General features: G+C 37.9%; 1 protein-coding gene across 4 annotated transcripts; it reads right to left on the reverse strand.

The window, feature by feature from the left end:
• Positions 1 to 893: 893 nt before the first annotated feature.
• On the reverse strand, positions 894 to 21,730 carry LOC5574128 (ecdysone 20-monooxygenase). Of its 4 annotated transcripts, none has more exons than XM_021856596.1 (8): positions 21,712 to 21,730; positions 10,940 to 11,462; positions 10,340 to 10,530; positions 10,076 to 10,277; positions 9,846 to 10,008; positions 1,704 to 1,934; positions 1,416 to 1,640; positions 894 to 1,356 (listed from the first exon to the last, which is right to left on the reverse strand). In XM_021856596.1, exons 2-8 carry the CDS (start codon positions 11,434 to 11,436, stop codon positions 1,249 to 1,251), a joined length of 1,617 nt encoding a protein of 538 aa, XP_021712288.1. In that variant the 5' UTR covers positions 11,437 to 11,462; positions 21,712 to 21,730; the 3' UTR covers positions 894 to 1,248. The 4 variants fall into 4 exon arrangements, with proteins under 4 accessions (XP_021712288.1, XP_021712286.1, XP_021712287.1 ...); XM_021856594.1 differs by lacking the exon at positions 21,712 to 21,730 and adding an exon at positions 21,667 to 21,686; XM_021856595.1 differs by lacking the exon at positions 21,712 to 21,730 and adding an exon at positions 21,487 to 21,529.
• Positions 21,731 to 23,709: the final 1,979 nt, after the last annotated feature.

Genomic DNA, 23,709 nt, shown 5'->3' on the forward strand with positions numbered 1-23,709 from the left:
CACGGCGTACTATATTTAAGAAGGTGATATATTCCGAAAACTGACAACTACTTGACGACGTCATTCCTATCCACCTCGAACAAATTTTCGAAAAAATTGATCTAGTGGTCCGGATGGTATATGGTACGATAGGAGTGACGTCACATGTTTTCAACCAAACTTGATATTTACATCAGTGAAGAACCTGCCTTGTTAATTTTTTATGCCGTGTTTGGGCATTTATTGTAATTTATTGCCCTTAGCAACATGTAATCTGTTGATGGTCAATGAATTCATAAATGTATCATGTTTGATTCCCGTTGACTAGGGCCTGAAAAAATAATACCAATGCATGTTTTATATACCATGTATATTGAGAAAACTGTAATTTCTGGGTACAATGGAGTACAAATTTGGATCAAACAATGTTAAAACTCACTTTAATCTTGTTAGCGTGTTCAACAAACTTTAACAGAATAGAATTAGCTTTCAAATAGTGGTAATAGCAAGTGGTTTTGATTTTCCATATGCTAGTTATGATTTTTCAAACCTTGAAATAAGCCCAAAAACACACTTTCAACTTGAAGCATACTGAAATCTTTATCAAATGAGCTGAAAATTTGACCAAACATTGTTCTTAGAATGAGAATTCCGAATATTGCTTGACCGGTAGATTTCCAGACATTTTTTTAAATATGAACAGGTCTATTGGACATACTTACGACAAACAACGTTCATTCACTGCAGGTAACATTGATATTTGTGCTCCATTAGGAAGAAATAAAATCGAGTGACACAGTGATCAATTTCACCCTACCGATCAATTTCACCCGAATTCACGGTATTGTGGCTTGAAATTGTTGATTCAGTGTTGTATGTTTAGATGTTAACTAAATAAATGAGAAATGATCGGATTTATATGAATATTTTCAAGTCAAGTTTATTGAAGTATCGATATATCTTAAAGATTTGTACAAAGGTAATAAATTAAAGCACTACAAAAAAGTTTACAATATAAACATGTACGTTATTGAATTGCTCAGACCCTTGGGGAACAATCGCTTTGTAAATAGTACACAGATCAACAATCTGTTTAAACAGAAATAATCAATATGATTCTATCGCTTTGTCTCCTTTTGCTTTGTATCAGAGTACTGTCCTATCACTAGCAGGTTAACACTAAAACACTTAATCACAATAGTTAACAGGTTTCAGGATGCTTCAAGGGAATCTATCTGAAGAAAAAACTTATACTACTTCCAATGTTGGTCAGTCCCGATCTCTAAAAATAATCTCAATTGGCGTCCCTGGCGCTAACAGAAATTGGAACTGCGTGTCCAGTTGACTGTGGTACTCCACCTTGAATTGCTGGAAAATCTGGAAGAAAAGATTTCTATAGTCAGTGATCCACAATCGACCTAACTCGATGATTTTACCTTGGCCATTATGAGCGTCAGTTCGATTTCGATGATCTTGTTCCCCGGACACATTCTTCGACCAGTTCCGAATGGAAGCACCAAAGACGATCCCGGTTCGTCCAGCTTGTAAACGTTTTGGTTTTCGTCCACCTGTTCAAGCCATCGCTCCGGTAGAAACGTGTTAGCTTGCTGGAAGTTTTGCTCATTCTGACAGGCTACCCGTGTATGGCACAATACTACCGTCTGACAAGAAAGATCAAATTTGAAAAGTTTGTAGAGATATGAATTGTTGCTATGTATACTTACCCCAGCTTTGAGCTGATAACCCGAGAGATCGAAGTCTTCTTCGAGAATTCGAGCCAAGCAGGGTGTTGTGGGTGAAATTCTGTACGATTCCTTGATGCACGCTCTGGTAAAGGCGGCGTTCACCAAATCATTGTTGGTGATTGTATCGGAGGTGAACTCGGAGGCAATACGCGCCTGACGTTCTGGATGGCTGGTCATGTTGTTCAGCAAAAATGAAAGAGTGTTGGAAAACTAGAAGAAAAACATAAATTTAGTAATATGGTAAGATTCAATCACTTGCAAGTTTACCCCAGGGCTGAAATTTTGGATGAAAGCTTTTAAACAACTCAAATTTGGGCATAAGTCAATGTTGTCACATAAAATTTTGAGATTTTCTTCACAATTTCTCGTAGTTTTATGAGCGATGGGTAATCATAGATTAGGAGCACTGCAGGCAAAGTTATTCTAGAATTTTTTTCGGTCAGATAGGATAAAAACCACATAAACTTCTTTTTAGCATTGTTAATTGTTTGATGTATATTTTATTTTCAATCTTGATTGATAAGGCCTTCTGCTGAATTTTGCCGAGCTGACATTTTCAGTAAACCGAATTGCTGATTTTCAGTACAAAATGCTGAAAAATCATCAGGTTTCTTCTGAATCTCAGCGATTAATTTGTTGAAAATTGCAGCTCGTCAAATTTTAGCAAAATATTGTTGATTAAGCGAAAAAAATGCATATGCAATTCTTAAAATATTCTATCAATCAAATCCATACAGCTTTACTGTGCGTCAAGAAATGTACTATTACGAATATTGAGGTCTTCAGACCGCACCTAAGTTTTGTCATACATGTTTATACAATAGTCATATTTTATTGCTCAACAGTTTGAATACATCAATATTTTTTTCAGTGAACACTGCTCTTATACCGGGAGACACGTAGACTAACGGATAATCACTAATAAATGAGAATGATTTCAATGCCTTGCTGTAATTAAAGAAAGGAGCGTATGTTTTTTTTTTCACTCAACGAGTATTCCTCTCTAGACTCCCTAGAAATGGGTGGCATGTTTTTTTTTGGCTCGGATGCTATCAGCTCAATCAAAGATGGCGTCGAAACAGCAAGCACTCCGCGAGCGTGTTGTACGGTTTTCCGAACCGCATTATCATCGACCCGAAAGGAACTCGACCAACTTGCCCAGGTCCTTCCCGTTATAAAGTTTTTCGGCTTCCTCAGTCCCCTAGTGTACAAAAATAATTGGCGGCCAAGGATACGAGGCAGTTGACCACGAGGATCCGGAAGATGGACGTTAGTGCCGTCCAGCGCTTTTATGAGAGTATCTCGACTACTTTGCGCCGTACGGCTGATCAGGACGCCTTTTTCAATATTCATGAAACTATTGAATTCATTGAAATTTTTTTTAACTTTATGTCTGGACGAAATCCCCGAAGAATTGCTGATGGAAATCCCCCAAATAATTCAAGGAGAAAATCCCGAAGGAGTTCTTGGGGGAAATTACCGGAATTCTTGGAAAAAAATTCCGAAGTAATACCTATATGAACCGCGGGCCAAATAGCAGAAAAAAATTGTATGGCGGGCCACATTTTTGAAAGCTCAAATATTTACATGAAATCTGACAAATGTCAGCAAACAAAGTTCATGAAATCTGACAAAAATCAGTGAATGATGCTAATTTCTTTTGGAGAATTCGAAAAACAGATAAAACTTCCTGCTAGATATTGTAAAGGGCCTTTCAAAATTATGAAATAATCTATACCAGCATATTTTAAAGAATCTACTCCAGAAATTTAAAACCCTGTGAGAGTAATGCCCAGGATTTTATGAAAATCATACTCCGAATTCTGCCAAAACCCGACTTAGTATTATCAGAATGACCCAGAACGTTTTAACAACCCTGAAAATCTTGGTTGGAATTTTCAGAATTTTACAAGAATCGTGGACGAAATCCCCAGAAGAATTACTGGAGGAAAGTGGGATTTATTTGGGAGGAGTTTCGGGAGGAAATCCTCAAAGGAATTTCTGGACGAAATCCCCAGAATAACAGCTATTGAAAATCCCCTGAGAAATTCCTGGAGAAAATTCCCAGAGGAGTTCTTGGCGATATTGCCAGAGGAATTCTCGAAAACCTCGGACGAAGTCCTGGCGAAAATACCCGGAAAAATTCCTGGTTTAAATCAAAAGGGAAATTGAAATTAAGAGAAAATCTCCGGAAAAATTATCTGAAAAAACCTCCGAAAGAATTTCTGGAGAAAATCCTCAGAGGAATTTCTTCATGAACTTCTGGACAAAATCTTCAGAGAAAATCCTGGATGAAATCCCCGGAGGAATTCCTGAGGAAAATCCCCGGAGAAATTCCTGGAGTAAATCGCCAGAAGAGTTTCAGGAGGAATCCCTTGAAAAAATCCCCGGATGAATTGATATTGGAGATCCTCTGAGGAATTTCTGGAGAAAATCCCCGTAGGAGTTCTTAAAAAAAAAAAAAACAGAACTGTTTGAAAAAATTTCTGGAGGATTTTCTGTAGTAAATCGTCAGAGGAATTTCTGGAGAATATCCACGGTTGAATTCTTGGATGAAACCCCTGGAGGAATTTCTGGACGAAAACACCGGAAGAATTTATGGAGGAATTCCTAGAGGAAATCTGCGGATACATTCTCTGAAAAATCCCCGAAAGAATTTCTCAATGAATTTTCGGACATTCCTGGAGCAAATCAGGAAATTCCTGGAGGAAATATCCAGATAAATTCTTTGAAAAATTCCCGAAGCAATTCCTGGAGAAAATCCCTAGAGGAATTTCGTAATTGAATCCTCGGAGGTATTTATTAATTAATTATGGAGGTATTTATTAATTAAATTAATTTATTAATCTTTTGAGGTTTTCCTAGAGGAAATCCCCGGAACAATTTCTGAATGAAATCCACAGAGGAATTCCTGGACGAAATCCCCGAAAAAACTGCTGATGAAAATCCCCTAAACATTCCAGGAGAAAATCCCGAAGGAGTTCTTGTGGGGGAAATCACCGGAAGAATTCTTGGAAAAAAATCCGGAGGAATACCTAGAGCAAATCGCCAGAGGAGTTTCTGGAGGAAATCCTCGGAGGAATTCCTGGACGAAATCCCTGGAGGAATTTCTGGACAAAATCCCCAGAAGAATTCCTGGGGGAAAGTGGGATTTATTTGGGTGTAGTTTCGGGAAGAAATTCTCGGAGGTGCTTCTTGAGGAAATCCCCGGAGCATTTCTAGGAGGAATTCTCCGGAAGAATTTCCGGACGTAATTCCCCGAAGAATTTCTGGACGAAATCCCCAGAATAACAGCTATTAAAAATCCCCTGAGAAAGTTCGGGAGAAAATTCCCAGAGGAGTTCTTGATGATATTGCCGGAAGAATCCTCGAAATCCTCGGAGTAAACCCCGGAGGAATTCCTGGAGAAAATACCCAGGAAAATTCCTGGTTTAAATCAAAAGAGAAATTGCTGGAGGAAATCTGCAGAAAAATTATCTGAAAAATTCCCTTAATGAATTTCTGGACAAAATCTCCAAAAAAATCCTGGACCAAATCCCCGGAGGAATTGTTATCGGAAATCTTCTGAGGAATTCGAGGAAGAAATCTCTGGAGTAATTCCTGGTGCATATCCCCAGAGATACTCCTGGAAGAAATCTTTGGATAAGTTCCGTTGATGGAACTTCCTAATAAATTGCTAGACAAAATCTCCAGAGGAATACCTGAACGATTCCCCCGGAAAATCCTTGAGACGAGCAACGTTCCTAAAGATGTCAACAACCTGTCGGATCCTATACTCGAAGCTGTGACCACAACGCTGCGGGAAGTGATTGGCAGAGAGCGGTACAGGGCATCGAGAGCCGAAGAAAAGCGCACCGCAGAAAAAAAATGGCAGCTGAAGCTCAAGATAGCATGAACCGGAACGATATGCGGAGATTTTATGCAACGGTCAATGGCGCGCGGCACAATTCCGTACAGTGCCAGCCATCGAGAAGGGAATTAGCTGACCGATAAAACTGCGGTAGCTGTTAAGTGGAAAGAGAAAGTGCTCTTAGGTCGGAGTTGAACGGTGAAAATGGAAATGCACTGGGAATCCGGGTAAATATTGACGATGACGTTCGAGCTGTGGACCTACCGACCATAGGAGCGGTTAAAAAAGGTTTCAGTGAGCTGAAGAACTATAAGCTGCTGGGAAGGACCAGAATCCGGTCGAGCTTCTTAAGCACCGAAGTGAGCAGCTCTATCAGTCGATTCACTGAGTACTATTGAAAACATGGAAGGGCGAAGGAATGTGGCAGATTGTCTGAACATGGTTTTCCGGCGAAACTAATTAGGCTGACATCTTCTCCTTTCTGGTGTAACGTCCCAACTGGGACAAAGCCTGTTTCTCAGCTTAGTGTTCTTATGAGCACTTCCACAGTTATTAACTGAGAGTTTTCTATGCCAATTGACCATTTTTGCATGTGTATATCGTGTGGCAGGTACGAAGATACTCTATGCCCTGGGAAGTCGAGAAAATTTCCAACCCGAAAAGATCCTCGACCGATGGGATTCGAATCCACTTTGCGGATGATATCGATCTTATTGAAATCGATCGTAAGTCAGAGGAGGAGGCCTTCGTGCCTTTGAAGAGGGAGACTGTGCGGATAGGCCTGACGATTAGTCCTACCAAAACGAAGTATAAGGTTGCAGATAGAGTTAGAGATTTCAGTTCGATCTCTGCCGTCGTCAAACACAGTCAAAGGCAAATGTGCGCTCTGCACTGCGGTATTTCTTTGTCATCAGCAAGCGCAGTTTAGGAATCCCTTTTGTTCTCAATTTTTCACTTCTACGCCGTTCGTTGGTAGTGATTCGGTGCTGTATAAATTACATCTGTACATCATCATGACTGATGTGATGATAGCGAACACCGTTCAATAGACCGATGCACGAGTTCACTATCTGACGTTTGAGCGGAGCAGTGTTATTTACGTGACCATGGCAACGAGTGAATTCGGCACCGCTCAAACGTCAGATTAGTGAACTCGTGCATTGGTCCATTTCGTTTCCCAAAGGGAAGCCCACGGCCGTCTTGGATCAAAATCGCCCAATTTCATCAAGCAATTGGAGACTGATGTGGCACTAATGGAGACCTAAGACAAGACGTGACAGGTCAAAGTACAAAAATGGAACCAATTGCCTGTCAAAAAAGACCACTTCTCATTGGTCGTTTTGGCAAAGGCCTACTTTCACATCGTTGAGTTGGATTACAACAGGGCACTTTGTTGCTAGCCCGGCCGTGTTGCTAGATTCATAAATTAGAGCTCCATAAAAAGTTTGAAATTTTTTCATGAAATCTTTTTGTTTCGAATTCATTTATATTCGATGTTAACTTTTCCGGCTGTGCTCCTACAATATTGAAATAAATAAAATATACCTAATTGAGAGCAATATAATGGAAATCGTGTCAATTTTCTCTACAAGTTTTGCCGGTTTCTAATATAAACCTGAATTTTCAAGAAGAAAGCATCCTCTGTTTGTTGCACTATATGAATAAAGCGAAGAAACAACCAAATTATGGCTTTGATATTTGAATTTGTTCACAAGATTTGCTTAAAAAGAATACTGGTAGCACTGGCTCTAGTATCATCAAGGACCTCTGCCGAAAAACAACTGGGCAGTCTTAGTTGAGCTGTCACGTCCTGTCCTAGATGGAGACAACATACCGAACAGCGAGTGATCGATCGTTGTTCATCAAGTTTACAACCAAGGAAGCAATGATGAGCTCACTAGAAAGGAACGCGGGACCACGATCGTTTGTCTATACCAGTGGAACAACAGTAGAGGTGCGTGTATTAGATTTACCGCCGGAGCTACCTGATGATAAACCTCTGCGTTTGGAGAATTCGGCAGCATAGAACGCGTGGTACGAGAAAAATTCCCACCGACCACAGGAGTACGGGTAGTTTATATGGGCGTCAAGAATGATATCCTACCTTCAGCGATATGGTGGGTCGGAAAGATATTTTTTTCTACGACGGTCTGAAGGACACCAGTTTTCTATGTCAAACTGTGGGACATAGAAGGGACTCCTGCCCACAGCGGAATCAGGATAAGTCAGCGATGAATAATTCATACGCTACGGTAGTTTCCGCAAAGTAAGCGTTACCGGCAGAACAAGTGATACCGACGGATGAAATAATTGGAGTTCTCGATGAGGAGTTTATCGACATGCTTTCGGAAACAGACGACATAAAATAAAATGGGTTAACTTCAAAGGAGGAAACGCAGCGGCAGGAGAGCATGGAAAAAATGAAAATGGCTGCCCTTGCCATCAAGGAAGCATTTGAAAACGAAACAGTAAACATACGGCGAGCCAAATTTACAAAATCGAGTTCCAGTACTGATTCACAGCCTAGGAAGAAGAGTTTCCGTAGATCTTATAATTGAATTTCTTTAAAATGGTTTAGAATGAATAACAAATTTTGTTAATAAACAATTGAGCCTCTCAAATGAACGAAGTAAACAAACAAAAAAGGAGTTAGAGATTGGTCTAGTGGTGTTGGTGTTGACTGAGGTTGTGTTTGAAGTTGTAGAAGAGTTTGTTTATCTTGGAACACTTGTAACATTTCATATAACAATGATGATTCCCGCGAAGTGAAAAGTCTACGGGCACGGAGCGTGGACGTTGAAAGATACATACCGGTAAGCCTTTGGTGTTTTCGAGCGTGAAGTCGTCCCCTTGATGCTACAACTAGATAACTCGAAATTTGAAATTTTTGACTTCAATATGTCAAAATATTATTCTCAATTAGATCTGAAAAATATCTACAGCTCATAAGCGTGTGATTCAATATACATAACTTGAAGTTTTTTTTTCCAATCATATTCTCTGCGAATAACCATCACCTTGTTAAACGGTCATATTTACAAAGTTGCACATCTCAAAATTTTGATTTTCGAGTTATCTAGTTGTAGCATTAAGGGGACGAAGTGCTACGTACAATATTCGGTGGGAAACTAGAAAATGGTGTGTGGCGCAGACGCATAAATCACGAGTTATTGCTGTGTGCGGGGCCCAAATAGCCGTAGCGGTAAACGCGCAGCTATTCAGCAAGACCAAGCTGAGGGTCGTGGGTTCGAATCCCACCGGTCGAGGATCTTTTCGGGTTGGAAATTTTCTCGACTCCCCAGGGCATAGAGTATCGTCGTACCTGCCACACGATATACGCATGCAAAAATGGTCATTGGCATAGTAAGCTCTCAGTTAATAACTGTGGAAGTGCTCATAAGAACACTAAGCTGAGAAGCAGGCTCTGTCCCAGTGGGGACGTAACGCCAGAAAAGAAGAAGAAGAAGATGCTGTGTGCGTTTGAAACGCAAATGTCAAATGCGGGAACACTAAACGCGGTAAGATTTTCCACAAGCAATCCGATGTCAAAGATAGCTATTTTTTGCTAGGTTGGCGGTGATATTGATAAACATTGCTAGGTGTCCTTTGATTATTTTGTTTTACAGCATTCGAAGCGCATTCAGTCAAGTTTTGCACCTCAAAGACAAACAGCAATATATCAAGTGAATAAAGGTGCGAATATTATGAAGCGTGTAAAATAGGGAGACATCAGTGGGCTGGTCACTTAGTGCGAATGTCGGAAGAAAAAATAGCGAAAAGAATAGTCAGCAGGGAACCAGGAAAAGGTAGGTACTTCCTGGAGGACCACGGATACGCTGGCTGTACACAGTGGAAGAGGACATGGCGACCCTAAACGTTCGGGGCAAGTGGAGAGTGTCGTCAACGACCGACGAGGATAGAGCTCTACAACACGCCCGGCATTGGCGTGACACTACGGTTTTAAATCCCCTGATTCACCATATATTCTCATAAATCACTGGTTTGCTAACTTTTTGTACGAAAACATTTTGTTTCCAATTAATAAAAAAGGACTAATGGAACGTTGAAGTAATTCTTACATTACCTGATTCAGATACACTCTGAAAAAAATATATAGTCTACAATGTCCCAAATTTATGATTTTCTATCACTCATGAAGTTACAACAAACCTCAAAATTTAACGGAAAAATATTGTCTCAAGCACAAATACAAGCAATTTGGAATTTTCGCATCTGCCCCATAGGCCTCGGGTCAAGTGTACCCTACTTACCGTTTCAATGGCAGCATGAATCAAATCTATGATCCCGGCGATCTTATCCTTCTTATCGAGCCCCTCAGATTGCAGTATGTTCAGGAAAATTCCTCGCATATCATCGTCCGCACATTTCTCCTGTTCTTCGGCAAGTGCTTCATTCACGATTTCGGCGATTGTACTATAAAGTAAACGAAGTTCGTAGAGTTTAGTAAAGCTCTGAATCAATTGCAATCACAAATCTTTACTCATAAATGATTTCCTCGCAACGCACATAGTCGCGGTACAGTTTGGTCGGCAGGTACTTCCACAGCTTCACTCCGTAGTAGCTTTGACTGATGTACATGAAGGTCGATTTCACGGCTTCGGCCAATTTTACAAACTTCTCGTTCTTTTGCTTGTCTCCGCTCATGTAGCCCATACGGCGGCCCAGCACAAAGCAGCAAATAACTGTAAAGAAATTAACGTTCATGAAACCAAATTTACTTTTTTGAAACGATCAAGTTACATACTTTCAAGTCCAACGGTGTTCGCAATGTCCTGGAAATCCTTTACACAGTCGTTACTGTCACGTTTCTGGCGAATTAGAGTCACAAATTCGTCGGCAATTTCGTTCAGCGTGGGAATGAATGCTTGCAGTAACTTGCGGGACATGATACCTGAGGTGAGCTTGACGCGCAGCTCGTGCCACTGTTCGCCTTGTCTGTTGAAAAAAATAAGGTTTTGATTATTTATTAATAATTTATCAGCCAACCAGCTACGTTTTTCATGCATCCTGAAGCTTAGATAGAAGTAAAAATTTAAAAATATAACGAAAATATTTATATTTTACAAATTTAAAAATATCGAACTTTTTTTTTGAACTTCTACACGCTTCTCGTGGACCCCTTAATACAGAATGGTCTAGTTTGGTGAACAAGATATCTCTGCTTATAGTGATCCGATTGATCTGCACTATTTATTGGTGCTTTAAAATAACTTGTAATTGGCTTTATTGGCTTTTTATGATAAAAATGTAAATATTTTGAGTTAGAGTAATTTTAAAATGGAAATCTGTCGAGTAATGTATGTTACATAAACCCTGGATGCAAGACTCTTTGTTATATAATTACGTGTTCACAATTCCGGTGCTGGCAAATCGATCCGGTCGGCTTCTTCTGTAGTACTCCACTATTTCCGTCGGCGGTCGGTAAGGATACTTGCTAGGATACTTCAGTACCTTCTCCATATCAACTCGATCAAAGAGGTTCACGATTGGCACGTGATCGAATTCCAGTACGATGTTGCCGTAACGTTTGTGGAGATCCACGAACGCATCCTGCATTTTGTTGAGCTTATAGCGCCCTACGTAGTACATCCATCTCGTCCCAACCAATGGCAACCGTTTTGGCCCCGGAATGTCCCATACGGTATACACCGGTTCAGCTTGATCCATCTGCATGGCATCCGGTGGGACGTGTATCGTCGTTGAAACTACATTTTTGCTCAGATGAACCAAATGCAACAGAAAGCTCTTGATCGACTCGAGTATTTTGCGGGGCTTTGGGTTGTACGACAGCAGCATGAAGGCCGTGATGAACACGTAGAATAAGATGATGGTGACAGACATGGTTTGGTCTGGTGGCTTGAAGATATCTGCGGAACAAAGGGGAGAAGAAAAATGTTGCATTAGTGAAAGCTCGTTGGTGACGTGACAGTTTTGTGAATGGCGATGAAATGTTGCATAGTAGAAGGCGAACCATCGGGGAAAGCTGTGGAGCGTATCAAAAGGATGGAGCCGCATGGTTGTTTGTTATTCCAAGAGAAAGAGACTCACAGATACTTGCAGACTTCTGCTACAACTGTAAAGCTTATTACATTTGTATTTTTCATAATCAACGGTTCATATAAGAAGAGCCTTGTGGTACAGTCAAACGTTACATCTTCAAAGCTCTTTCATAAGTTTAGAATAAATTAAAGGCCATTTTCTAAAATCATTAACCAAACCAATAGATTAAAAGCTACTACTTAATAATATGGAAAATAAAAAAGTTGATGCAAATTGAAAAACATAAAACATTACTAAAGGACCTATGTACAAATGAGAGATTCTCTCCTCTCTCGTTCTCTTTCGATTATAACTGTGGAATACAAAAGCTTTTGGGATGTTTTTCACTACAGATTGAAAAGCATTTTCCTTGACTAGCGTTTCATACAAAAAACGCAACGAAAGTGGTTAAAGTGGCTCAGTTATTGATCAAAAAGAAAGTAAACAAAGAGAGCCTCTCATTTGTACATAGGTCCTTTAGTAATATTTCGCGAGATATATTCAACATTACAACAAAATTGTATCACAGTTATATCAAAATTTGTTACAAATAACAGATTTTGTTCCATTTTTGTTAGAAGCACTTCACAGACAACCAGAGGTCGCATGCAAGTTCACGTAATAACTCGTTAATTCATGCAAAGTACATCAAACCCGCAAAACACGGTGGATAAAATCGTTAGATTAATGAGTTTCCTTGCATAAAACGCTTTTTTTTTTTATCAGTTAGTTTGTACATTTTGTTTCGTCCCGTACACTCGTACGGTCGAATCAATCCGTAGCAGCTGTCAAATCAATATTTGTTATCATAAGTTAAGTCGCATGAGATCACAGGTTAGTTCGGTAGAAAATTTATACACTTGTATAATAGCATTGTATGCTATTATTCATCACATAATATATGCACGTATATCGCCTCCACTTTTGTACGTAGAAGGCCTTTTCGCGACATCTTATAAGTGAAATTTTACACATACAAAGCCTCCAGATGATTTCGTTATACTTATATTTTTGGTTGGCTGGGTTTGAGCTGTTGGAGGAAATTATAACATAATTTAAACCAGTTATAATAACAAAGACTGTTGCAAATTTGTTTCAATTCAAAACATAATTATAACACAATTTGTTATGAAAAATCTGGGTGCAACATTGTGTTATTTTAACTACTAACCAAACCAAAATTATAACATATTTCTCGCTGAACATTTCTAAAGGACCTATGTTCAAATGAGAGATTCTCTCCTCTCTTGTTCTCTTTTGATTATAACAGTGGAATACTAAAACTTTTGGGAAGTTTTTCACAATAGATCGAAAGGCAATTTCCTTGACTAGCGTTTCATACAAAAAAAAAAAAACTCAAAAGAATAGGTTAATGTGACTCAGTTATTTATTAGAGAGAAAGTAAACAAAGAGCGCCTCTCAATGTTAGATAGGTCCTTTAGAAAAGTTTCGCGAGATTTCATTAGAAAAAACGCGCTAACTGAGTAACAACATCTGTTATAACTCTGTTTGTAAATCCACTAGTCGGGCATCGTTTGCCCACACAAGAGCAGAGCTTAATTTATTGAATTCCATCGAGAATTATTTCAAATGAGTGTTCTTTGGAAATGTTTCTGAAAATTGCAGAAAAATGCATTCTGTTACTCTAAAATAAGGAAGTTTTTAAAGATCTTTCTTAAAATATATAAGATAAACTATTTCAGCATTTCTTAGCAGAATAATAGTTCAGCTACTGTCAGATAAGTTTCATTAAATTTTTTTAAGGATTTTGTATTAAATGTTCTGGATTTAATATTTTGGTGCAAATCCAAGGCGGAATTCCTAGATAACTGTCAGGTAGAATGTTGGAAATGTAGAAATATTGGACGATATCTCAGCAGGATTTGCAATAAATGGAGGATTTCTTGAATCTTGGTATGTAGGATGATAGTGTTGAAGAGATGTTTGACAATAATGTTAAAGTAGCTTCTGGAGGAACTCATACAATAATTAGTAAAGGATTTTATATGGTCCCTTTAGCAAAATTCACTAAGGAATACTCGATGGAATATGTTTAAGAATAACAATCCTATTATTGCGGTAGTGTGTAAAAGTCAAGATAGGGTATAGTTTTGTTTTTATTTCGAATATATGTGAAATCTTCTGAAAATGGCTTGGAAACGCAATTTGTTTCATAAAATTCTATGAAAAATTAAAAAAAAATTTTTGCTTTAATTTTTTATTTTTCTTTGTCTTATTCGGTAGTCCAAAGATCCTATTATTGCGGTACGCCCCTCCGTAAGAAATGTCCGTAATACAGTCCGTTTTTGGCATGCTCCATTTTTGGCCCCCCTCGATTTTGGCAACAAAAGGGATCCGTTTTTGGCAACATTTTGAGTACATTAAAATTTGTATTTTTTTGTAAATATAATTGTGTCTTTAGGTTTAGTCATCTGAAAAGCAAGCCAAATCCTCAAATCGTACCAAGTGATAGAGCTCCCTTACGCGCTTATTTAATTCTTTCGTAATGTTTCATGAAATCATCAATCTCTATGAGTATCTCAAAAAAAGTTCCAACCTCTCAGGCATTCACGTTAAATGACCAGCCCATTTGAGTATCCGGTAGCCGAAACCATTTTTTTTTCTTTTGACTTGGAACAGCTTGTTTGAACAAAGCACAAACATTGACACAAAAGGAACAAAAGTCTAATGCTCACAGAGTTTTATCATAAAATTTTGTGTCACCTTTTCAGCTCACTGTTTTTTTTATTGTCGAATTAGAAGTATTGATGTATATAAATGTTATACCACAACAATAGAAGTAAACCTAGCAAAAAGTCGTGTCTCTGGAAGTTCTTATGTAATTTCATAAAATTAATAGCGTATTCGAATAAATTTCAGAAGTGTCAACATATAATCCATTAATTTTGCATTAAGCTAGAGTAATAAATGACGTACCGACTTCTTCTATAAGCCATCTTTAGCGACATGACAAATGCAACATAGTCTAAAACTACACTATATTCTCAAGAAGTCATGTGAGCGCTGTAATGAATACGATGGAGACTCTGTATGATGTATGATTTTTTAAGAAACCATCCAAAATTTTATAACCACCTTCGGAGCATACTTAGTGTTATATTTGAGATTATACTCCAGGATGCGATCCGCATGAAATAATCAAAATATTACTTACAAGGTCCTGGTAATCCCTAGCTGAGTCAAAGAATTTTCTAACTGGACTTTGAATATTTAATACATAATTTTATGTTCTTGCTTCTGAAATTTTTTGCGGATTTTCAAGAATACGCGAAATCTGAATATCCCAATCGGATATAAGGGATTTCTTCTGAAAATGAATAATTATTTTTTCTTGTGAACTCGTAAAATTTCTAAGCTCGAGGATTCTGAATAGGCTTCCAGCCGTATTTGGAGATTGCTTGTGGTAATTTGGGAAGTCCTGATGAACTTTTTGAAAGTTTCCATCGGAGACTTGAGAGGTTTCAGGCAATATTGAAGCGGAATCTTGGGTTAGATGTCAATCCCTATCTGATGTCCTATGCAAGATCCTGTGGATTCTTTGACAAGCTTCCTCAGAGTTCTAGCGGATTTCTGTGAATTATTAACGGACAACTAAATTTTTTTATTCCAGATCTTGGGCTTTCAAAGCGAGATCCAGCGAATTGCTGTCAATTTCACATGATTGATTAACATTACAGACTCAACTTCTGAAACAAAATTTAAACTGATTTCAAATGAAGTGATACGTGATAAGTGCAAAATTTTGGAAAATGTAAATTTTGTTGAAGGCTTAGTCAATATTCTGTTCCGAAAAATATAATAATTTTGTGTTCCGCTTTGATTGTAGTTTATAATTTTGATATTAGATGCTTTAAAATGAAAGAAACGTAATTTTGAAGAGCCATTTCCAAATTGCCGAATTTTGTCTATGTTCAAGCAAATTAGAAAAATCATTCAGTTTTGTAACACCTAGAACTTTTTTTTCCGTAAATACATTCCTGTATTTTAACACTATTCTAAGGAATTGATCAGTTCTTGAATTTAAAGCCACCTTAGTTAAGTTTTTTGTTTTTACGATGGGTATGCTTTATAAAACTCATTTGAAGATACTTTCAGCAATGAAAAGTGTGTGATACGGGGAGTCATAATTAATATGACGGATAGTATAAGTTTGTAGCATCTTCTTCTTCTCTTCTTCATGTTCGGGTGTGGGATCACTGCGTCCAGTTTTTTTAGGACTATGTGAGATTACCTATTACGTCATGTACACCAATGTTTTCCAGTAGCAAATGTGCCTCCGGAATACTTTGCGCATTTGACTGAACTTTGAACCATCTGCCATTGATGGGCAGAAGTCCTAGGTTGCAGTGTTGTAGTTCCCCCAATCTGGCGTGATCAGCCTAATAAAGCTAACCACCTCCCTGGGGATGCGTTCCAAATATCAGCTGGCTGTAAGTAGTGCTTGCCAAATATTTGAACCTACGATGGATGTGTGCACTGCAAGAGCAGAGAAGGTGTTGTGAGGTTTCGTCCGTCTCGTCACAGAAACGGCAATTTGTGTTTTGGACGACACCGATCTTGTATAAGTGGTATCTGCTTGGGCAGTGACCAGTTATTAGACCGATGTATGTTCTGAGATCCCTTTTGTTGAGACCTATAAGTTTTTGTGTTTGTGTCGTGTTTATTGTTACGAACCTTTTGGACTGATTCGCATTGGAAACTGTATTCCAATTTGATTGAATTTGACCGAACACCAGTTGTTCAATTCCGTGTTTAGTGCAGAGTTGAAATGCCAAGGAATGGCTCTGGACCAATGAACATATTGGTTGATCCATTCCTTGCTAGCTGATCGGCAATTTCGTTACCCTCTAGACCCGTATGTCCTGGGATCCAATATAGTTTAACTCGATTGCGTTCAGCTAGGGATTTCAGTGCAAGAATGCATTCCCACACAAGTTTTGAGTTGCAAGTGAAAGCCTTCAAAGATTGAAGCGCTGCTTGACTATCAGAGAAAATACAGATGGTGGCATGTCTGTAATTTCTTTTCAGACACAGCTGCGCACATTCCTTGATTGAGTTTGTAGCATAGACTTATCCTACGAAATTCACTTCGAACAGGACTGTTAAGAAGTCTGGCCATCATTTCGTTCCATGATGACACGTTCAAATCATATTTTAAAATAAAAAAATGGGTTCCGATTTTGGCACGGTTCCGTTTTTGACAACTGATATTTCAACTTTGTTGTCAAAAACGGAATCCCACTGTATTGTAATGAAAGGTCAACGAGATGGCAATACCACAATAATAGAACACATGTCATATAGTCATTGAGACATTTCGGAGAAATGCAATACTTTTTTTCTGTCGATAACTTTTAAGATCTCCTAAGACACTTCCTAAAAAAATCTTTAGAAATTCTATTAAAATAATTTACACGAATTTTGCCAAAATTTCCGAAAGAATATAAAAATAAGGTAAAAAACCTTGGTCATTGGTTTAGCCAATTCGCAAAAAAAAACAGGGCCTTCTTTAGTGGTATCGTCCGCTGAATCAAAGCAAAGTCTTGTAAATGCAAAAGTTGCAAATTTGAAAGAGAAACTTCTCAGTTAACAACTGTGGAAGTGCCTTATTCTAAGCTGAGACGAAGTCTCTGTTCCAGTTGGCATGTAATGCCAAGAAGGAGAAGAGAAGAGACGTAGGAAAAATTCATAAATAGGATTAAAATATCTCCGTAATTTTACAAATTCCTTCTGTAATTCTGTATGGTCACTGGTAATTCAGCTTAGTATTTCACCAGATTGAGAAAACAAACTTCTATGCATCTTGAAGTAATAATCATCATGAAGACATATTTTGCCAAATTCGATTACTTTTTCAAATAGGCGTAAGTAACTTTCATTCAGTTTTGAGAAAATTAATTACGAAGAATCATAACCTGTCTTCTAAACTGTTTTAAAATGATAATCTTTTTAACATTTTTCGTCGTGTACATCGCTTAAATTTTGCATACAATCAGTTCACTTTCAAAAAGTAGATAGTTTCTATTATTTTCAACGAAAAATTCATGACTAAATGATAAGCCGTTTCATTTCGTTACTTACGACGTTTTATACAGTGTAAATCGACTCAAGTAGTGTTTTGTTTTGATTCGTGGATAAGTCACTTTGTCTCTCCATACAACGGAGCGGCGGAGGTAGCGGTTAGGTTGCGAAAGTTGAAATCCTACTTATGCCGTTTTGTAAATCCAGAACTAACGTTCTATAGTGAAAAATCGAGTAGGTTTAGAGCGGATCGTGTAGAATTTCATCTGCGAACACGTAGAATCGATAGAGTAAGTTTGTTTGCTTTTCTGACTTGAGACTGTTTTAATAAGTTTTCGAAAAATATTCTTCTCCATGCATCAATTTTTACGATTTTTGGGAGACGGAACCTATAGGGTGCCAAGAAGTAATCCGTGTAAAAATACAGAAACGTATAACGTTGATTTTTGGATCAATTCCTGATTTCTGATAGGTGACTTTCTCGTGTATTCCTAGAGGAATTAATGATTTCATGAAATAATCAAAACTAACTGGAATACTTTATTTATTAAAAAAAGACTCGATCCTAATTTTTTTTAAGAAATTGAGTAGTAGAAATCCTGAAAATCATAGGAAAAGATAGACTTATGATTACGTGATACTTCGAAGAATTTCCGGGAAATGTTCAAAATAACAGCTAGAAGTATTGATCGATTAAAATTTGAAATTTCTTGAGCATAGGAAAGTTGCATGATTTTAGATGATTGCAGAAGATTTACTCGAGATAATTTGAATTATTTCAATGCTAGCTAACGTATGGAAACTCTCGACAAACATCAAAGAATCCATATAGCAGACAGGAATCTTTTAATGAATTATTGTAAGACTTGTTTTATGGAAATTGAAAAAAGAGGAATTTTTAAGCAGGAGCTTTTGGGTGAAACCCAATGTAAATGCTCGAGATTTTAAGCTACCTCCCTGGCTTACTAATGAATCATTTAATGTTGAAACATTGGAACCAATGTCGGATAAAATTATCTACAATTTCAGGGAAAAAACTTTCAATCGTAAATATCTAAATGCTGCTTGTGATCTATGTGATAAAATCAAAATCACTGTTCAATACTTTCAATGTATTTTCTACAAAAGTATAGAGTAGTGGCAAAATTTGACCTTAGTGTCAAAGTTTCAAGAAAACAACAGCAGTTAAAACAAACAAATACCATACAGTGAACCTTCAACATATTGGCTATAATTTTGGCTTAACAAACTTGTGTCAAAATATTTACCCATTTTTAATTATAACAGTTTCAAAATTAATTGTCTTATTCAACTTTTGCCCCACCGGTGGGGCAACAGTTCGAATCTAGTGTGGGCCAAAGTTCGCTGGCTAAAACACAAAATATCGATTCTTTTAAGATAGGCATACTTTACACCAGCCGTAAACTTAAGTTTGACGAAAAATACACACTAATGTTCATCAAAAATTGCCCAAAACCGGGTTAATTGAATATACTCAGAAATAGCAGTTTTACACAAACTATGTGGAAACGTAAAATGTTAGTGACAATTTTCACACGATCAGACAAATTTAACTAAATTGAAGATAACATGTGGATTTTAGGCAATTGCAATTTTTCCGTGATTTTATTATGGGTCGAACTTTTGCCCGCTGATTCGAACTTTTGCCCCACTATGGGCCAAAAATTGTTTTCAACATTATGCAAAACTGATACACCTCAAAGTAACATTATGATAGGCCTAGAAAAGCTCTTACATAAAATATTGAAAAAGATTTTATCTTCAATTGGTTCCATGCAACGAAAGTTTGACCAAAATTACAATATTCACGTCGAAAAACAAGAAATAGCCATAACTTTCCAAATCTCAATCGTTTTTTATTATTTTGGATGAAGTTTCTTATTGAATAGTATCGATCCATCATGACATTTATAAGATTTGTTTTGAATTGAGCTGGAAATCTTTAAATAAAACTCTTACCCCACTCGAACTTTTGCCCCACTTTACTCTAAGTTTTCACTGCAATGCACTTTGGATGTGTAAATTAGCAATAATTTTTTTAAATCATACTAGAGTGACAAGTAAAAGAGTTAATCAATCAGCAAAACGTTCAAGTTTTAAGCGAGTATGCACTTCAACAGAAAAGTAATCGCCTATCTCGATGCGTGGGAATTTCTTGCAAGAAAAGCCCAAGAAAAGCATTTTTCTTCGATCGCAGTACGCAGTTCAAAGAAATGTCATTCAAATGGAGCTCACTGTGGAATTTCTTAACCATTACTTGAGCAGAAATTTTTACTTTCTTGAGCGGAACAGCATACTTAGCTTTAAGAAAACTTTGGAAAATTTTGGTGCAATCTCGGTTTTGCGCTCTCCAGCCTTCACAGAATAAAATCGTGGATCGAAAATCGAAGGCATAACAGTCTCTATATGAACTTCTAACCCAAATAGTACCTGAAAAACGTGAATTGTGTTGAAGTTTATATTTTTTTATGATCAATAGAAGGAAAATGAGCTATCTGGCGTGATGCCAAATAAATTCGACATGCTGAAATGTACTAAAATTATGAAATTTTGTATGAGAAGACAAACTTCAACTTGAGCGCTGTTTTCTCAATGCCTACTATATTCCATATAGGACAGTTATGCTTTTATGGGAAGCACAGTTCAATACACAATACAAATTTCACATATTCAAGAGTTGTGTTTGATCCTTTGCTCGCGTCACTTGCTCCTGCGGGGCGGTGATGTGAGCAGATCAATCGTGTCGCGCGTCGCTCGTGTGGCATGATTTATTAGTGTCGCGGGTTCGCGAAGCAGGTTGGTAGTGATCGATCCTTAGCTCGCGTCAAATAATTTATCATGGTCTAATCGCTTATCAAAGTGAATCCTGTGACCCAACGATCCTCCCCATTAACAAACATCCCTCCCAGTAACCTTTGTGGAGATGCAGAGGTAAACACGGTCTCCATATAGCAAAGGTTACACACTAACATTCCTTCCTCCAATCCCACCTGACTGCAAGGACGTGGCCGGCGCCGTTATTGACCCTGTATAAATAGAGGCACTGAATTATGCACACTGAAGAAGATTATGGCCAATCCCAGCCGAACTTCTAGTTGATTCTTTGTGCATTTTCACTGACTTCGGTCAATCACGGAATAGCAACCATTGATATGTGTAGTCAGTCTAAGCTAAGCTAAGCTAAGCTAATACAAATTTCACATATTCAAATCGAACAACAGGGAGTTGGTTTCACCGCATATATTCATTGTTCTTCTTATTCTCATACTAAATGAATCAACTAACGATAATGTGACTTTGTCAATTATTCAATTATTTTGGTTCTTTTTGCTTAAATTTGGGTACGTAATGCAAGAAGAAAAGAAAGTTTAGCATTGGACAAGATCTCTGTTGGATTTATTAAAATTCGTTATTGCTAAAATTCAGCATCAACAGAACATCTGAAAATTACCACAATTCACGATGTATCAATCATAACTTTAAGGCTTAAGCAGATAGATCTAAGATTTTCAGTTTTGTAACGAACGTTGTACAGTTTTGTAAAGAAAGTTATACAAGTTTCAAAAGAATTTTATGAATTGTCTCGTCTATTATCGGATTTGGTTGGCTTCCTTAGAATTGATCGATTCTTTGCATGTACTACATAACTACGTGGCATTGGAACACTTCAATCTTTGATTAATATAATTTACAGTACGATTGAGTCACTCACTACACACTGGTTCACGCCAATGAATATTGCTGTTTACACTTGATATTTCAACAAGTCATCTTTATCACAATTATCACCTCTTATCTACGAACAATTTATTATTTTCCACGACTCACTACGTTATAATTATCAACACCACACGGGGTTTTGCCTGAATTACTTCACTCCGATCGGAAGCAAACTAGGAGCGTACCTTCCGACCGTCCAACAACGAATGAAATGCTCCCAACAAACTAACAATGGTTCATTGTGCAAACTTGTTCGAACATGTCCAAAATTTGGACGCTATCATGCTCCACTACCTAGGCGCTCTGCGGTATCTTCTGCGTTTGCTTTCGCTTCAAACCGCGCCATTAGGCTGACCATAAGCCAACCAGATAAAAACGGGACAAATAATAAACAAAAACGGGACAATTTTAATAGACATAGATTATGCGATTGTGCTACTTTTCCCAGAATAGCCCGTTTCTCTGAAGCCATTTCCCCGAATAGCCCGTTCCCTTGTAAAGCAATTCAGCTCAAAAAAGTGCTATAATATTCTTTACCCGAGCAGGCGAAAAAGCTAAGTAATAGCAAATTTTGATATGGACATACAAAAGTAATATTAACTTGAAAGATATAAGAGATAAAAGATCCGAAAATAATATCTAAAATTTACTCTTGGAATACTATAAGCATATCATATTTAGCTTTTATAAGATCTCAGCAATATCAGCGAGCTTTTCCTTACATTTTCCAACATCAAATTTAGCTATGGCTCAGAAGTTCTAGGAATAAAATTTTGATATTACCTTCAGATCTTTTATCTCTTATGTCTATCAAATCAATATCTCGATTTAATGGTCAGAACTTTGCTTCTGCTCGGGTAGTGAGATAGTGTTGAGTTAGAAAGATCGATAAGCTACCAAAGAAGGGGATATTTGATCATTCTCGACTAAATACATATTGCCAAAAATACATATTGTTCACCACCTTGAAATGCGAAAGGTTCTGACAATTATGAGTGTTATGAATTTTCGGAGAACTGAGCTGTTCGGGGAAACGGGGTTTTCGGGAACTAGCATTCTGAGAACTGGCGGGAGAACGACATTCGGGAAACCGCCATTCGAGGGAAAGTAGCAGAACCAGATTATGCAATCCCAAGCTACATGTCTGTATGATTCAATAAAAATCACTTAAGAACCTTGAAGCGCAATCATTGATTTCCGAGAAGCAGCGTTTTTTAAGTATTTCCCAAAAAAAAAAATCGTTACACTTTTCAATTTTTCCAATTCAAACGAAAATTTTTCTAATATTTCATTACTTTTTTGAAATATCCACTTTTTAAACAGTTAATTCAATCAATTGCGTATCAGAAGTAAACACATAGTTGTTCTTTATAATTTTAGGTATTATCGAATAATTATCTTATGAAGATCCGTATTTTGGAAATCCTCCAAAATTTGGCATAAATATGAGTAAAGAAACGCAAAAAGTTAAGCAGAAGCATGTACGGATCAAGTTTAACTCTGTTTGAGAAACTAATAATTGCTTGGAAAGTAGATGAGTAAGACAATATACTCTGAAATACTTCTAAAAACTGTTTGTTATGTTTTTAATGTTATTGTTTTACTGGTGTTGAAAAGTATGTGCCAATTCTCCATTTCCTAAAATACGGGACAATTCGAGCATTTTCCATAAAACGACGGGACAGCCCGTCGAGGGGATGAAAACGGTACTGTCCCGTTAAATACGGTACGTATGGTCAGCCTACGCCACATTGTAGATCCATCTGCTGTAACACATGTTCATCTGCGACTATATAACAACAATCTACCGGTGGGAAATGTGCTCTGGAGGCTGCGAAAATTCCACCGAAGATAACGTTTGCACTTGCACTTTCATTCGGAAGGGGCTCTTTCTCGCGCGCCGTTCGGGATTACTCAAGAGACGAACGAGAAACAAAGCTCCGAACCAAGCCCGGTGCACCCCGTGTGTGTTGTCCGTGTAAAGCTATAAAAGCTGAAAACAACTCCGCGCATCGCACGCCGCGCCGCGTTCACTGTCACGGTCAATGTTCCGGTCGTTGGTCCAGTTACCTACCTATACCTACAGCAGTGCCTGTAAGTGGCAAACGCTGCTGCGCTACCAAACGGCCGGCGGGCGATGCTGCATCCATCGGTTCTCGTCTCTCATTGATTTGTTTTGGCGTGGTGGAGGAGCGCACGCGTGTGTGGATCTGCCTCAATCGCCGGCTAAGGGTATGCGATATGCATTTCTTCCATGTCGATACGGAACAAAATTATATACAGAGTTTCTAG

This window comes from Aedes aegypti, unplaced genomic scaffold, assembly GCF_002204515.2.
Source record: "Aedes aegypti strain LVP_AGWG unplaced genomic scaffold, AaegL5.0 Primary Assembly AGWG_AaegL5_hic_scaff_1884_PBJ_arrow, whole genome shotgun sequence".
Lineage (NCBI taxonomy): Eukaryota > Metazoa > Arthropoda > Insecta > Diptera > Culicidae > Aedes > Aedes aegypti.

Coding starts and splice junctions, on each gene's coding strand:
- LOC5574128 (XM_021856596.1), bottom strand. CDS start 11,436: ATGTCTGTCACCATCATCTTATTCTACGTGTTCATCACGGCCTTCATG. Junction 10,531..10,939: donor AGCACCGGAATTGTGAACAC/GTAATTATATAA, acceptor TTTTTTCAACAG/ACAAGGCGAACAGTGGCACG. Junction 1,357..1,415: donor TGACGCTCATAATGGCCAAG/GTAAAATCATCG, acceptor CTTTTCTTCCAG/ATTTTCCAGCAATTCAAGGT.